The following is a 15,247-nucleotide window of genomic DNA, read 5'->3' on the forward strand; positions in this document are numbered from 1 at the left end:
GAAAATTTGAGCGAACGTGGCCCTGATTGTGTATTCCTGGAGCTGTGCTTGAGACCTAGGATCAGTGACTTGGCTGGTGTAATGCAGCTTCCATCAGAAACTGAGAGAGGATGGCTTTAGAAAAAGGCGGTGATGAGTGGTTTGTGAAGCTGTTCTCAATTAACACTGAGTACTTTCCTTCAGTAGCTTTGCACAGCTGAGTGTAGGTACAGAGAAATGAACCAACAACCTGAGTCACTTTCAGTTATTAAATTTTTACCTTTTGTGACATGTGGCCCATTCAGACTTTCTAAGTTACTCCTGCAGAAGGTGAAGTGGGTGCCCCTAATTAAGGGATTAGCGATTTCTTTTCAGTTGTTTTCTTCAGAACGGAGCCCCTAGAGGCATGGTTGCAGCGTAGTTGTCAGTTCAGGAGAGGAGCGTGTACAATGTGGATATCTCTTGTGAATAGAAACTGCACCTGACAGTGCGTGTGATCTTCTCAGCAGTTAGCCATGAACCAGATCCATTCCTATCAGGCCAGGCTGAGCTGGGTCTTTCCTACACACTGGCAATATGGAAGCCTCAAATATAATGACTTTTGCTTGAAGGTACTGTTCTGCAGTTCAGCGAGCATGCACTTAGGCATATTTCAATCCTTAACTTTCCCTGTTTTAGGGGGAAAAAAATAAAAATCCTTGCTACACACTAAGATTTGCTATCTTGGGATATTCTTGTTAGCTGTTTCTAATTAGCTGGTGTTTGTATAGTGCTTCAGAAATGTAAAGTGCCTCAACAGTATTAAGTACTGCACATGCTTTGAAAGTAAGCATACAGCACTCGGGTTGGTCAGGTTTCTGTGAAGGACCTGGAATGTCTGCACCTCTGATGTAGCTGAAGAGCTCCACACTTACTATAGATTTCTGTGTGTTTAGGGACATCTTCTCATGCAGGAGTAAATTACAGTAAGAATGCTTCAAATTCTTTTTTATAGGATGTTGAGGCAAAGATTCTTCAGTAGCTGCTAGGTGATTTGTGCAGGCTGGAAGGCCCTGGGTTGAGTGGTATGTGTCCCTGTAAAAGGGCCCGTCCTGGCTGCTCCAGATGTGTACTTCTGGAGCGCTATACGTGGCAGACTGAATGCTAATTGCCAGCCCTATCTTGAAATATATTTCATAATTAACTCTTATCCCTGTCAAGGCTGCTCTTTGATTACCCCAAATGCTGCTGTCTTTGATGTGAAAGAATGGCTGTTTTTCTGGTCTTGATCTATCTGACGGATGATTCCATACCAGAGCACAGGGACTTCTGAATTCATTTCTGTCCTTTATGTGAGCATATTCCCCTTTGGCCTTTTATTTTGGATCGAAGAATTAGTTATCACTGCTAGATGAACAGCTAAAAGGGAGAAGCTATTCACTGTAAGGTCTGAGATCTCAGATTGCCCCATCAGGTGTGCTTTATAGAAGGCCTTCAAGCCCACACTTGTCTTCTTGAATGACAAGGTGTGTGATGATGGAAGCAATGCTCCTGTTGTGCAGTGTGGATAATAGCAATGGAAGCCCCCCAATAGAGCTGAGTGGAACAAAGAAGCTGGAGGGAATTGATAGAAGGAAGTATTGAAAGAAAGGGAGAGAATTTTACCTGGCATGTAAAAGGAGGAGGCTTGTTTCAGGCAGAAAATTGAGTGGGAGAAGACAAAGGGAATACTGTGGGATAGGTAGTCGGTAGAGGGTGCAGAGTAACTGAGTTAACTGAGTTAAAGGTTGTAGGTGGAAGCAGTAGCAATGTATGGAGCCTTCTGTTCACTTGCTAATTCTACTATTAGTGAGTCTCTAATTAAGGGAAGCCATTCGTGTGTCATCTGACTGATAGATGCTTTTCCTTTGTGAGTGCTTTGTCTTCAGTATGGAAGGCCAGCAGCACTTGGAGAAAGTTTCTGCGTTTTCTTTTTTGATTATAAGTTGCAATGATTACAGAGAGAAGCAGTGGAGCCAGGTGTTTGGCATCTCTCAGGACACATATCAGGCTGTTCGTGCAGTCTGTAATACTTCATAGTTCTTTGGATACGCCACTATGTGGCACATTGCTTATGTATGATATTACTTCTGTTGGACTTCCTTTTTCAAAGTCTGAACTTGAGGAAGAGCAATATTGTTACTGGGTCTTTGGTTCTGATCCAGCCTTAGCTTCCCTATAGATTAATTCTTTCATATTAAATCGGTGGGCCAGGACCATGGCACTCAATACAGTATAAATCTCTACCTGTGCTGACCAGGTGACCAAGAATATTTAGCTGACAGAGTGATGTGTAGGAGGTGAGAGTTGAAAGCAGGAGTGACAAAAAGGAAGATCTGTAGGTGGCAAAAGTAGCATATTTAAGCTGGCTCTAGCTAAAAGTAGTGTGAAAAGAAATACCAGTTCACTAGTGGAGCTAAATTCTGGAATATCCTAAAAAGAATGCTGAAGAGCAAAAAGCAATTGTAACTTCATTAGCCTATGAAAATGATTACCAAGCACAGTTACTGATAGGTGAGGCAGACATTCAGATCCAGATGCGTGTTGATCTTGGTTCCTCTTTAATAGACCTTTTTATTAGATTTGTAGCTTCAGTTCAATTATCTGTGATTAGTGTATGGCCCTTGCCTTTGAGCACTGAAGAAAATACTTTTTTTTTTTTTTTTTTACTCTGCTGTGGCAGCATACCATTACTGGTGACTAGCCTAGAAGTGTGGCCAAGGTCAGAAATTAAGTGGGATATGGTCAGTTGACCTGTTCCCTTACAGATATTTTAGCCAACTGGGAATCTCCTGGACTGTTGTGCCAGGTACCTTATACTTTTTAAACACTGATTTATTGAATGTCATATGTAAGGTACTTTATAGAGCTGATAAGGAAACTTTACTCAGTAACAACCAGTTCCCTGCTCTCAGAAATAGCATGTTATGCCCAATGAACACAGTTGAATCTTGAGTTCTGCTCCTTGTCATGTGAAAATGAGGTTGGTTTTGCTGGTCATAAAGGTGGGGCTTGGGTTTTAATCATTAAACTCTTAACTAGTTTGTACAGCACTTGAGTGATGGAAGGTGCTATATATGTTGTTGTCAAGCTCGTATAAGCTATGCCAAAAGAGTTTTCATGAGTCATTTAAGCTTTTTATATAAAAATACTTCACTTCTTCAACTCCTCCCACCTCAAAATTAGTAATGCTTGAGCAATTCACTCTGAGCTTAGGGGGTGCAGGTAACTTCTTTGCAGTTGCTATGGTTTGCTTTAAGCAAATCCATGTTTAAAGAAACAGAAAAGCAATTTTCATATAGGCTTATAATAGCAAGAGTAGATCATAAAAAAATCTTAAATATAATAATGAATAATGGTGAAATAGCTATTTATTAGAGTAATTGAATGCAAAGTAGGATTAAAAATGAGCTTTGCAATTAGTAAGCTTTGAAGATTGGTTTCCAAATTATTGTAACGTAAGGGCTACAGTGTCTTATCTTGTAGCTTAGTTAATTTGATAGATGCTGAATGCACTGTTAAAATGAAGGTACTTCAAATATGCAGCACTATCAAGAAGTTATTTTTCTCCATTTTTTTAAATTTTAGGGTTATCAAAGCAGATTCTTACAATGCCACGGGACAAAATATACTGTTTTCCTTTTTGTAGACTTCTTAGATTTTGTCAGTTTCTGTATTTAAGGCACCAGGATAATACTGCTTTCAAAATCTTGTTTTGGTGAATACTAAAGAGGTGAAAGGTTTCTTTGTGGAACATTTTAAAGTATGCAGTAATATTTTGGGGGGGAGACACCCCACACCCCACCCCCCACCCCCCAGTTTCAGTATATATAACACATTTGCCCTTATACAGTGTATATTTAAGGTGGTATTGTTTAGTCACTTGTACTTTGCTCTGTTATTTCTGTGGCTGAAATATTGATAACTGATAGCATTTGTTACTTATGGCATTTCTGGTTCTCCAACTGTTGATCGGGTCTGCTTCAGCCCTCTGATTTGTGTTGCTAAACAGATTGGAAATCAGGTGATGTTGCATCTCCCCTTAATCCCTCTGTCACTGGCACATTCTGCAGCAGCTACATGGCAAGGGAAGCTTGTGTTCTTGCAGCCCTCGTGGAGGCACGATTCATATACTACCATACCAGAAAGTCTAATTCACTGGTAAAATGCCTGATCATACATGCCATGAGACTCTGAAAGACTATATAGCTGCTTGGCCGTTTAGCAAATGACTTAAAGATTTTAGGGAAAAGAATTAAAGACCAAAAATTTGACCTTAAAAACTCACAGAATGTCTTATGTGGCTTTAAAAAATGCTACCAAAGTTCAGGATCCACCAGTACTGTCTTCTGCATGCGTCTGAAGTCTTAAGAGTTCAGAGAAAGCGGTCATTGTGCAGCTGATGGCATAGATAAGGCTGCTGTGGTAATTTCTGTGTGATAAAGAATTGCAAGAAAGTAATTTTTAAAAAAAGAGTAAGAGTAAGAAAGAAAGGTCTTTAAGCTGTGAAGGATGTTGCAAGCATAAAAACAGCCTCTTTAGCACAGCATCTTCAAAGGTAACTAATAATAAAGGTCATGTGTAGGGATAGGATAGAAGGAACAGGAGCTTGTGTGTTAAGCGTAAAATGCTTTCATTAAATGAAATCTAGGGTGGGTACAAAGGTTTGTTTGTCTCTTTTTGAAAGGTTCTGCTTGAACTTACTGTTTTGGGAAGAAAAAATAAGTCATTATGTGAGACTTGACCTTTCAAATACCTTCCAGCAGAAATGCTTTCTGACTTCACTGTGATGCTTGTAAACTGTAAAGAGAACTATAGAACAAATGCTAGAGTTTTAACACCTGTGTAGGTCAACATATTCTACCTAATGCAGGTTTTACCTGGTGCTTACCTTCTCATTTCTCCGTGCCTTTTGATAGTGGGAGGCTGACCCAACTTTTCAAAGCTGCACATAAGAACCCCTATGTGACTGAGAGCTCCCAGCCATATGCCATGCTGGAGATTTGGGATCTCATGAGTTGTTAAAGTACAAGGTGATGGTGGCTTTTTTAAGTGAGTGCCACCTCACTGAGGAATGGGGCTGGAAGCAGAAAGGATGAGCTCCCTCTGCAGTTCCCAGTGGTAGTTCAGTGGGAGCACCAGAAGCTGAGGAAGAAGCAGGAGCAGTGTCCAGGCTGGTTAAAGCTGAGATGCTGAGCGGCTGCAACAGAAATGGGAGCTCTGAGCTGATGGGGAGGGTAGGTCATTGGAACGAGAGAGATTTTTGACCTGGGAGGATGGAGAGCCTAAGGTGAATCGGCAGTGATAGTGTTTTAGGAGGAGTAGGAAGCCCTGAGTGTAGGAGAGACTAGACAGGATGAGGTCTGGGGTTAGAGTGTTAGGCAGGCTGGGAGAGGTGTTATCGGATAGAAACTTTGGGTTAGAAATCATTGCATGGTCTGGAAAGGGAGCTATTCAGCAATTTTAATGCTCAAGGATGGAACTAAATATCCTTTTCCTATTCTCTTATTTAAATGCCTTCCTGGGGACCATTCTTCAGCGTGGGAAACCGAGGAATGAGAAATAGCATCTAACTTAGGTGTGTATCCTGGGTGCATTTTTTTTCCCAGTGCCTCTTAATGTATTGTATGCTTGAAAGAGGAAAGAATGTTTTCTTCTTTCAGCCACGCTTATGACTATTTTTCTGTGCCAAGAAGGACATGGGCAGGACTTCACAGGTCTTGTATTAGCATCCTGAGGGTAGAGGTGCTTAGCTCTAGGATTGCAAAAAACCAGCAAGTCCTTTAGTATTCCAGAGAACTGGGTCATTAAGTTGAAGATTTGGAACTAGTGTTTATTTCTAAGTGGTTCATCAAGTATTAAATAAGTTCAGTAAGTATTAAAATCATGATTAACTTAGATTTTGTGCAGTGTCCTTGTCTATGGCAACTTACCTCACCTTTACTTGTAGATAGGTGACCAGCAAGCTTTATCTCTGTTCTTAATCTTTGAAATTGAAAGAAAATAGATAATATTGGCCAGCTGTTTTAGTAGGAAGCCCAAGACGTTCACAAGTGCCTGTGCTTGTTGACTCTAGCGAAGCTTCAGAGGAGGTAGAATAGTTCTGAAAATCTATTGGAAAGAATGTAGTTTCTTACACAAACTAAAAACTGTAACAGTTATGTGCCACGTAATAGGTAGTGGGAGTTGGCAACCCTTGGAGTCTCCCATTTTCTTTACTCATAGGAATGCTGGTGCTTAGTTGGACACGTTGGCACAAACTTGGTACAGGAGTGCAACTGTTACTTCTCTTAGCTATTTCAGTGAATTTAGGAAAGGATTGAAGTTGAAATATACTTCTAAAATACAAACTTTGTAGTTGTGATGTATGTTGTGGGTTGATATTAATTGATTTACTGAATTTGTGCTTCTGTGCTTCTCCCTGTTGCCCCAAAGAAACCCCCAGTTCTTACAAAGCTCGCAGGCAGAAGACCTGTGAACTGCCATTCTCAACTAGTGTTTCAATTTCATGTAAACCTTTCCACGTTACCTCCTTCAAACCAAAAGTAAAAAAAACACTTAGGGTAAGAGCACACAGCCACTTGGTGAAATGTACTGGTGTAAATCTCCTAAAGAAGATGGTGTAAGAAATGCAGAAACTCAGTGGTGGTCTTGTAAAACAGGATGTTCTAAATTCACCACCTGGGGCATTTTTAGGAAGCATCTGCTTTTGCTTAAATCCATCTTAGCATTCTATTTCTTAATTCTAGATACCTTCACTTTATTTTGACCTATTGTAATACTGATGATAAAGGGTTTGACCCCGGTTGCCAGTGGAGAGAAAACAAATAATACAAGTTTTGTGGCTGTTATTGATCACCGAGTAGGATCAGGATGGAAATTAACAGGGCCTTGCTCAGATGAGCACAAAGGGAATTCAGTCATTTAGGTGGGCAAAAGTCTAGTAACCTTGTGGTCATCCTGCCTCAGGCTGGCAGGTCTCATCTGGATATGTTGCTCTGTTGTGCAAATTACTCCTTAAATAAAGCTAGCTAACACTGGAGAATTTGATTGTGAATCCCTAACAGTTTGCAGATTGTTGTGACCTAGTGGAGATAGTGTGATAATTTCTCCTGGGAAACAGTTCCATTGATGACAAGTGTTACAGCCAGAGCTGTTCAGTCATTTCTTTGTCTGCACGTAGGGGTTGCATCATTCAGAATGCAGTGATTTATGCCTCTCCCCTTTTTGTTTTCAAGAAGCAGCACTCCTGGGTCCCTTGCTTTGCAGTCTTTCCATGTTCTCACACAATATTTCTGCCCTTTCTCCAAATTCTCCTCCTTTTCTGCCTTAAAACCCCAAGCAAAAATGTGCAACCTTAACTCCCAAGACTACTATTTAATTAACAGTGTGAACCTGCATTGTCAGACAGAATAGAATTGAGCTCAGTATTTCCCTTTTCTCTAAAGGGGAATGAAGTTTGTGGGTGTGTGCTTTTTTTATTTTTTAATTTTGAGAAAAAAGTGCATTGTTCCATGTGAGCTTTAGCTTAAAGTTGGAAATTTTGGTTTCTTTCTTACTGCTTGCTGGATTGCTATCAAGCAGCATTGCGCTGGCATCGGCAATCAGCATTTCCCTTAAGCTTGCAATTTTCACACCGTTGGCTGTGGTTAGGCAGGAACAGTGAGTACCAGGGATGGAGACTATATAAGGAAAGGAAAGGATTGGAAGTGAAGTGGCCTACTCGACTGATCCTGGGAGCAATGGGTTATATGCTATTGTGCGCTCCAGCCCTCTGGCAAGCTGTTGTTTCTCATTAAGAATACAGGCTGCTTTCTTGCTTGTACCCTGGGAGTCATGGGGAGAAGAGGGAACAGCTGTAGAGTGCTGAGATGCTGGTGATGGGGAGCCTGCCAACAGCAAGCTGCTGCCTGCCACAGAGCTTTGGTGGCCAGGAGCAGAAATTTGGCTGTGCCTGTGGTGGCACGTGGGGAGGCAGCAGTGAGAGGAGCCGTCCAGCCAGTGAATTGTTACAACTATGAGCAGGGTGCTCCCTCCTTATCAGAGCCGAGTTGAAGCGCGTTGAATACTGATGTTGACAGAGCTTTTATTGCTTCCCCTGCTTCCCTGGGAGGGTACTGCAGCAATGGTGCAACAGTCTTGTTTTCTAGTGCTTTGACTGATTGACAGAAAGCTGCAGATGCTGTCCCAGTAATTGGTTCACTTGTCCAAGGATGCTGGGATCATTTGTGCCTTGGGGGGGTTCTGGTGCATTAGTCTGTAATAGCAACATAGCTATTTCTTGGACACGCTGCCTGTTCCTACTGCTCTATCTGGAAACTACCTCTGTTGGTTCTTTTCTGTCAAACCCTGTCTGTAGATATTAAGCTCCTGCTGAGTTTGTTTTGATCACTGTTCTGCTGAGCGTCTGCCCATGCTGAACGTGGCCAGATCTGCACCATCTTAACATGCGGGCCATCTCAGTATATCATATTTGAGCCTTTTGCTTCCCTACTTCTGAATTTCTCTTTAGGTATAGCATTTATTACAGGTGATTACTCTGTTCTGGGGTCTCTCCTCCTCTTCCTAACAGCACAGTGGGATATATGGTTATCCTAGCTTAGCCTGTATGACTTCCAGTCTGGAATAGGAGAGTGTACTGGTCTGTGGTTATGGTATTCTCATGCTGTGAGAATCTGTTATTTCCACACTCTATGCTGTAGTTCGCCTTGTGTAAGGGGGTCATGCTGAATTTTGGAATCTGGAAAAGCATTATGAGAAAGTGTTGTTTGACGTATTACTTTTCAACAGGAATTTGATGATGACAGCAACACAATACTGGGTGTGGAGTGGGCCTTTGGTCAGACTGGGTACAGCCAGGGCTGTTCTCATTGCTCTATTTATACTTCCAGTGCTGTTGCAGATAGAAGGTGCTGTTTTTTCTTTTATGTTGGAGGAATTGAAGCACAGAAGTGCTGCTTCTTGAGGAATCGAATACAGCTTCTTAGTGCTAATCCTTACCAGATCTGGCTTACCGTGTGCTACAATGAGTGGTCTGGACCTTGCCTTGGGAGTTTGTATATATGAATGGGCCAGCTATCAGAGGTCCAGGTAGTCACTGTGCTGCTGAAGCGCTCGTAGGCGGGGGATTTCTTTGCAGCATGGAAGTGTTGCCCAGATGTCATTATCAGCTGCCCTGCAGTGACATGTAGGGGATCCTCCTAAGGGGGTTGGGAGTTTAAACACTGAAAGGAGCACATGGAATGTTCAGTTGGTACAATGGTAACTTCCAGAGGGAATGGGAAGATCACTGTTCTTCACAGTGTGCCCTGAGAGTTGGAGTGTAGAAAATTGTAGGATTTTATTAGAGTACGGGATCCTGTTAACTGATGTTGTACTGCAGCTGAGGAGCCCTCACATCTTTTTCTCCCTTGCTCCTTTGTTGAGGGCCATTATATGCACCATTAGAAGATTTTTGACCTGTAAGCGCAGCAGATGCAGTGACAGTGGCCTCCATGCTGTGCTCAACCCATCCAAGCTCTCATTGATGTGTGTCTCAGGGCTGTTCTCTTCTGCTCTGTTGTGCAATAACACATCAGAGCCTTATGATGCTCTTGGCAGAGTCTGTGCTGCATTCTGACTTGCCCAAGGGATGGTACTACTGCTCCTTTCCCTCCGCCTTTTCTCTACTTAACTTACCTCTGTGCTCCTGTTGCATTACACATGATCCAAACAGTGAACACTGAGACATTAAATAGGACGGAAACTTTGTGTGAATCCCAAATGAACTGGGGCTAAATATACTTATGTTTAAAACAAGGCTTACAGTGAGAGAAAGTAATTCTGCTATGGAAGGAGGAACAGGGGAAGGAGGGAGAGAAGGGCATCTATCTGTTAACAGGAATTACCTCCTTCCTGGTAGAAGAGGAGAAGAGATGCTGGCTGCCCACAGTCGTCTTACAGAGGATTGGCTTGAAGAAGGGCAGCAAATAACTGAGCAGGAGTACTGTTGGTCCTCAGCAGACAGACTGACCACGAGAGCTGATAAGGGAAAGGGTCTGTCCTGAAAAGTGGCATTGCAGTGGAAGAGCTAAGAGCCTCTTTCACTGCAGTCATTTCAGTTTAAAAAGCAGGGAGGGTATCTGTAAAAGCTGGTGATATCACTTTTCATCCTTTGACTGTAATAATCCTTGGGAGAGAAAATTGCCTAAAAACCAGCCTTTATGCTTTACGCTGCTTCCACGTACAGCCAATCATACGGCTTCGTGTCCAATTTAAGTCTCCACTTAACATGCTTTTCTACTTGGTTTTGAGGCTGTAAATGTAGGTGTTCAAGGCTGCATTCTCTTCTTGTTTATTTTAAGAAGCATAGCCAGTGCACTCAGCTTAGGTCACAAAATGAGAAGCTTGCATGCAAATACTGCTGGCGGCTAGCTTACTTCTGTTACAGCTTCCTGGTTTTGTTGTGAAAGAAGTTCCAGTGACACTATTGTATTTTGAAATTATGTATGTTTCAAGACTCAGTGTAGTGGGTGTATTTTGACCTGGTAAGGGATGCCAAAGACAAGCATCTTTAGGGGGAAAAAAAAAAAAAAAGGCTTTAGAGGCTATTGCAAAAATGGTACTGTTTTCCAGTTAATGTTGAAATAGATCTCATGGCCAAACTGTCCATCACTGTTAAATCCTGGAGCACAAATTGGGATAATGTGGCTGAGCCCAAGCAAGGGCCACTGTTCTGTCTGCCTGTGCAGCTGAGAGACTGAACTGCTCCTCCGCTGGGAAAAAACATGGATAATTGCGGATGGGATACCATAGACAAACAGTTGATTGCAGCAGGGAAGAACTAACGCATCTGGTTTGGCTTCAGGTTGCTCAGGAGTAGTAGCAGCAGTGTTCCCTTGGAGCTCGGGGGCAGAGGGGTGTCAGCCAGTTGGACGTTTGCTCTGGAGGTTTATTTTGTGTAATTGTCACTGAAGGGCACTGGACATATGAAGCTAGATCTAAAGGTTGTTAATTCTGAAAACTGCAGGGCACAGCTGTCCTCATTTTCAGTACAGGGTCTGCCTTACAAGCAAACTGTGGAGACGCATGTAGCCATAGGTTTGAGAGTTCGTGTTCCGCAGGGTTCCTGTTACTTAGAGCCACTTAAGCAGAGGCTGGTGGGGAAGAAGGTTGATTGCTTTTTGAGCATTGATACAGCGTATAACCTAACTAGGAGCACTGCAACATTTTTAGGAATGTGTGTTTCCAAACAGTTGGAAATTTCTTTGTGCAGTACACACAGTAACTGTAAACCTGGTGGATTAACTCTTCTGATCAGCTCCGAGCCCAGCACTGAGTTTCTTCATGTGAAGCACATTCCTCTCCCTTCTGGTTCTTGGGGGAGGAACAGCACAGACTGACTGTGAGTAGGCTATGACGGCATTGTAGTTCAGGTATAAAGATTGCTTTCAAGCAGTGGTAATCTCTTCTTTCTAACTGGAACAGGAAAATTAAATGAGCAAATCCATCACAATGGCTGGAACGAACATAGGAGCTGTTGGGGTAAAACAAAGCAACCATTCTGCTTCAAGTGTTGTCATTAATGTAGAGCAGTGCAAGTGCTTCAGGGCGGTAGCTGAGAAGTAACTGCAGTGGGCAGTTGTAGGGCACTTGTTTGTCTCTGTCAGTTGGTGAGTACTTGACCTCTATCTAGACAAGCAATGGTTACACTTGTTCTTTTAAAAATAGTGTGTCTCCATCACGGGTGGCTTTCATGTTCACTGTGTTTGGATGTTCAGTGGCTTCTCATGGTGCTCTGTGATCACCCACCTGCAGGGGCCTTTCAGAAGGGTTCTGGTGGGAGAGTGAGAGGTAATGGGACCAACAAGAGGCTTCACATCACTTGTTATAGGAAATCCAGTGCACTACTACTCTGCTTTCAGAAGCCTCAACTGCTAGTAGCTGAACAGCAGCACCTGGTCATGAGATGCAGCTACATGGACTTGCGTGGCCAGGAAAGAGGTAAACCCATGGTTATAACTATTAAATAGAGATGGCCAGTAAGCTGCTATGACAGAGCTGCAGGGCAGCTGTCTTCAGTCCAAGGCACGGACTGCGGGAGACTACTTTTTTGCTGTGGAGGCTTGGTTACCTTGGCAACCTGTTTTTAGCTGGATCTCTGCTCTGGCGGAGAGCCCATCTGTACCTGCTACTCCTTTGTTTTGAAACGGCTGTTTTACAGAAAAATATCTGACAGAAGTATTTCCAGAGCTGGATTGTTGTGGAATCCAGGCTCTGCTTTTGGTCCCAGGAGTTTGTCTGATGATGAGGTGATGATGGTATGGGGAGTTCTGTGGCTGGATTGAAAAGGTATTAATATACCTGCTTCATGAGGTGGGCTGCTGTCTTGGAAGGGAGAGATGCTACTGCTGCTTGTTAAAGCCTGGAATAGCTCTGAAAGATAAATCACTTGCTTGCCTGGAGTTTGCGGAGAACTTCGTTCATTCTGGTTTGTGGCTCAGCATCAAGTCACCAGTGTAGATTACACTGAAGTAGCTTCTGTCTGTGATGAGTAAATGCCCACACTAGGGCTGTAGGCTTCTCTTTTGCCGGGCATATATAAACTTTTGATACTCCTGATAAACTTCAGTGGTTGGAGGACTGTATTCAGAATCTGACAATTGTGTTTGATTCCAGATCTTATCAGTCTCTTCACATCTGTCTTTTTACTGTAGATTTTCTGGTTTTACCTTTTTTTGAGTACTTTGTAATCCTGAAGCAGGGGGTGGGGGTGGTGGGTGGGGGTGTATCTAAATTTTGCCCTTAGCTCATTCTTGTTCTCTGTGCTTTATCTTCTCCTATTTTATAGCCTGTACCTTTGGGCTGAGATGAACGGTCTGTTCTGTATTTGCTACGGGGTCCTCAGAAACGGGAGTTTTCTCACAGGTTACTGAATTGTGTGTAACACTTGTGTTATGGTGTGGGGAAGAACAGATCAACAAATACTGGTTGTACCTATAAGAAATTGAAGTAATGCCTCGCATTGCTCTGTTAGATGCAGTTACCAATTAGTAGGTAATTAAAAACCTTTTCTAAAATGTCTATATAGTGTTCCAGTTTGACTTTGCAGGCCATCTAATTCAGATGTCTTAAGTCTTGAAATCTGTTGACTTCAGAGCAGAGGGTACATTAAGAATCTGTTCTAGGCAGTCATCAGCCTTCAGTTCTGAGCAGCTATAATGCAGAAGAAAATAGTTTTCTATTTTGAAATTTTCAGGTACTAGAAAAACCAAGATAAAGAACTTTCCATTTGAACTCTCCGTTTTACTCAATTGTATGGAATAAAACTGTTTATTGTAAAGTCTGTTTGATTAAAGCTCTTTTAGCCAACCTTTTTGTTAATTCCCACTATCACTAGCTGATTTTGGGTGGTTACAGCAGGAGCTTTTGTTTTTGTTGTTTTTAAGACAAGTGTGAGCCAGATCTGTAGTCTTTACTGCACAGTGCTCAGTAACTGACACAATAAAGTACTATATCCTTCCTTGTTCCGTTGCAGCAGCATTGACATAGAGCTACAGAAAAGCTATGCCATGTTTTTTTGTTACTTTTTTTTTAACTGCATGTATCAACAGGAGTGACAGTTTGGGGCTGACTGCGCATACATCATGTTGGTGATGTATGAAGCAGAAATGAGACAGCTGAATTCTCCAACCCCAAAGCTCACTTCAAGATCTGGTGCACAGAAAAAATCTCCTGTGAATTGACTAAGCTAACAAGAGACTTAACTTGAGCCTGAGCAGATTTGATTGGGAAGTCAGTGAAGGAGAATAAATGTGGGACAATAAAATGGCTGTCAATTACCTGTCCAGCACAGTATTCTAGCCACAAAAAGCATCACACACCCCATCCCTGTAAATTGATATATTTCTGGGAGGTAAGCAGCTGGCATTTAGGTTAGTTTATACTAGATAATGAAAATGCACCTGTGTTTGACTTAAGAATGGCTTTGCTTTTAACTTTATTTAAAGAACATGTATTATTTTCTTCTAGCTTTGATCAACTTGTTGAAGTTCCTCATGTCCAATGAGACTGTGTTGCTTGCCAAGCACAACATCTTCACCCTTGCACTTATGGTGAGTACAGAAAAAACATCCTCTTATTTTAAACAATGTAATCTTGAATGAATCTTAAGAAAGAAGCCAGGGTTCTGGTAAGGAGATAGCAGAACAAAGCCACACAGTGGAGGAATATCATTGTGGTTGGTTTCGCTGGATGATTGGAAAGGGAAGTGCTTAAGACTCACTGTAGGGTCTGCTTATTGAAATAAACAAGTCTATGTGGGGAAAGGCTTAGTTTAATTTTCCAGACTTGGTAATGTTTTTTCTTGTTCTGTGGCCCTTTGTATAAAAAAAGAATAGGAACCTGTTTTCCTGGCCCCCCAGCTATGACAGTATTTAAGCTTCTCGTCTGTCTCTTCTGTACTATTAAGGAAAATAATAGATAAAGCAATGAAGTAATGCAATACTGTGTAATGCACCTGAGAGCTATTTCTTTGAAGGTTTTGAACATAGTTTGTATTCTTTCTGTTGCAGAACAGATTTTGGCTAAATACTCCTGTTGTAATTTTTCACTTCCTTGTATAGGTTGTGAACCTGTTCAACATGTTCATCACTTACGGAGACACCTTTCTTCCCACTCCCAGCAGCTATGATGAGCTGTATTATGAAATCATTCGGATGCATCAGAATTTTGACAACCTTTATTCTATGGGTGAGTACCTCCTGACTGGTCAGGACCACTGCTGACTGGAAGTGAGGTGGTGGTGGAGGGGCGTTTTGTGTTGGGTGGTTTTCTGTCCTACTGCTACTGATGTGTGTCTTGGTGACTGGACACGTTTTTTTTTTGTACTAGGACATGTTTTGTCCTAGTTATTAATTATTAATATAAATTAAGGACTGAGAGAGGGCTAAACCTGTTAAAGGGATAATTTTTCTTGTTTTAGTCAGAAAAAAACAGGAACAGACCCATTGCATCTCTAGCAGCAAGTTACTGTGGTTGGAAACACAAATTTGTAGGCACAACTGGGTAATGTGGTATTTTAAGCATGTTCATGTAATTTGTGTCTATTACATTGGACAGTTTCAAGTCAGAAGGCAGGTACATGCTACAGAACCAGCCAGCACAGAGAAACACTCAATGCAAACAAGAACTTGGAAAAGAATTTGATAAACTTACAATAAGAAGCTTGTTGTGCTAGACATTATTACATCTACTATTCTCATTGCCAAAA

At 42.0% G+C, this 15,247-nt stretch overlaps 1 protein-coding gene across 3 annotated transcripts in view; it reads left to right on the forward strand.

Moving 5' to 3' along the window:
• Positions 1–15,247, forward strand: part of ARMH3 (armadillo like helical domain containing 3) — a 128,879-nt gene that overhangs the window by 41,053 nt on the left and 72,579 nt on the right. For all 3 annotated transcript variants that reach the window (XM_055790299.1, XM_013300510.3, XM_027788893.2), the window contains 2 exons: positions 14,008–14,090; positions 14,601–14,727. In XM_055790299.1, coding sequence (XP_055646274.1) covers positions 14,008–14,090; positions 14,601–14,727 — 210 coding nt within the window. The remainder of the gene's footprint in view (positions 1–14,007; positions 14,091–14,600; positions 14,728–15,247) is intronic.

This window comes from Falco peregrinus, chromosome 1 (assembly GCF_023634155.1).
Source record: "Falco peregrinus isolate bFalPer1 chromosome 1, bFalPer1.pri, whole genome shotgun sequence".
Classification (NCBI taxonomy): domain Eukaryota; kingdom Metazoa; phylum Chordata; class Aves; order Falconiformes; family Falconidae; genus Falco; species Falco peregrinus.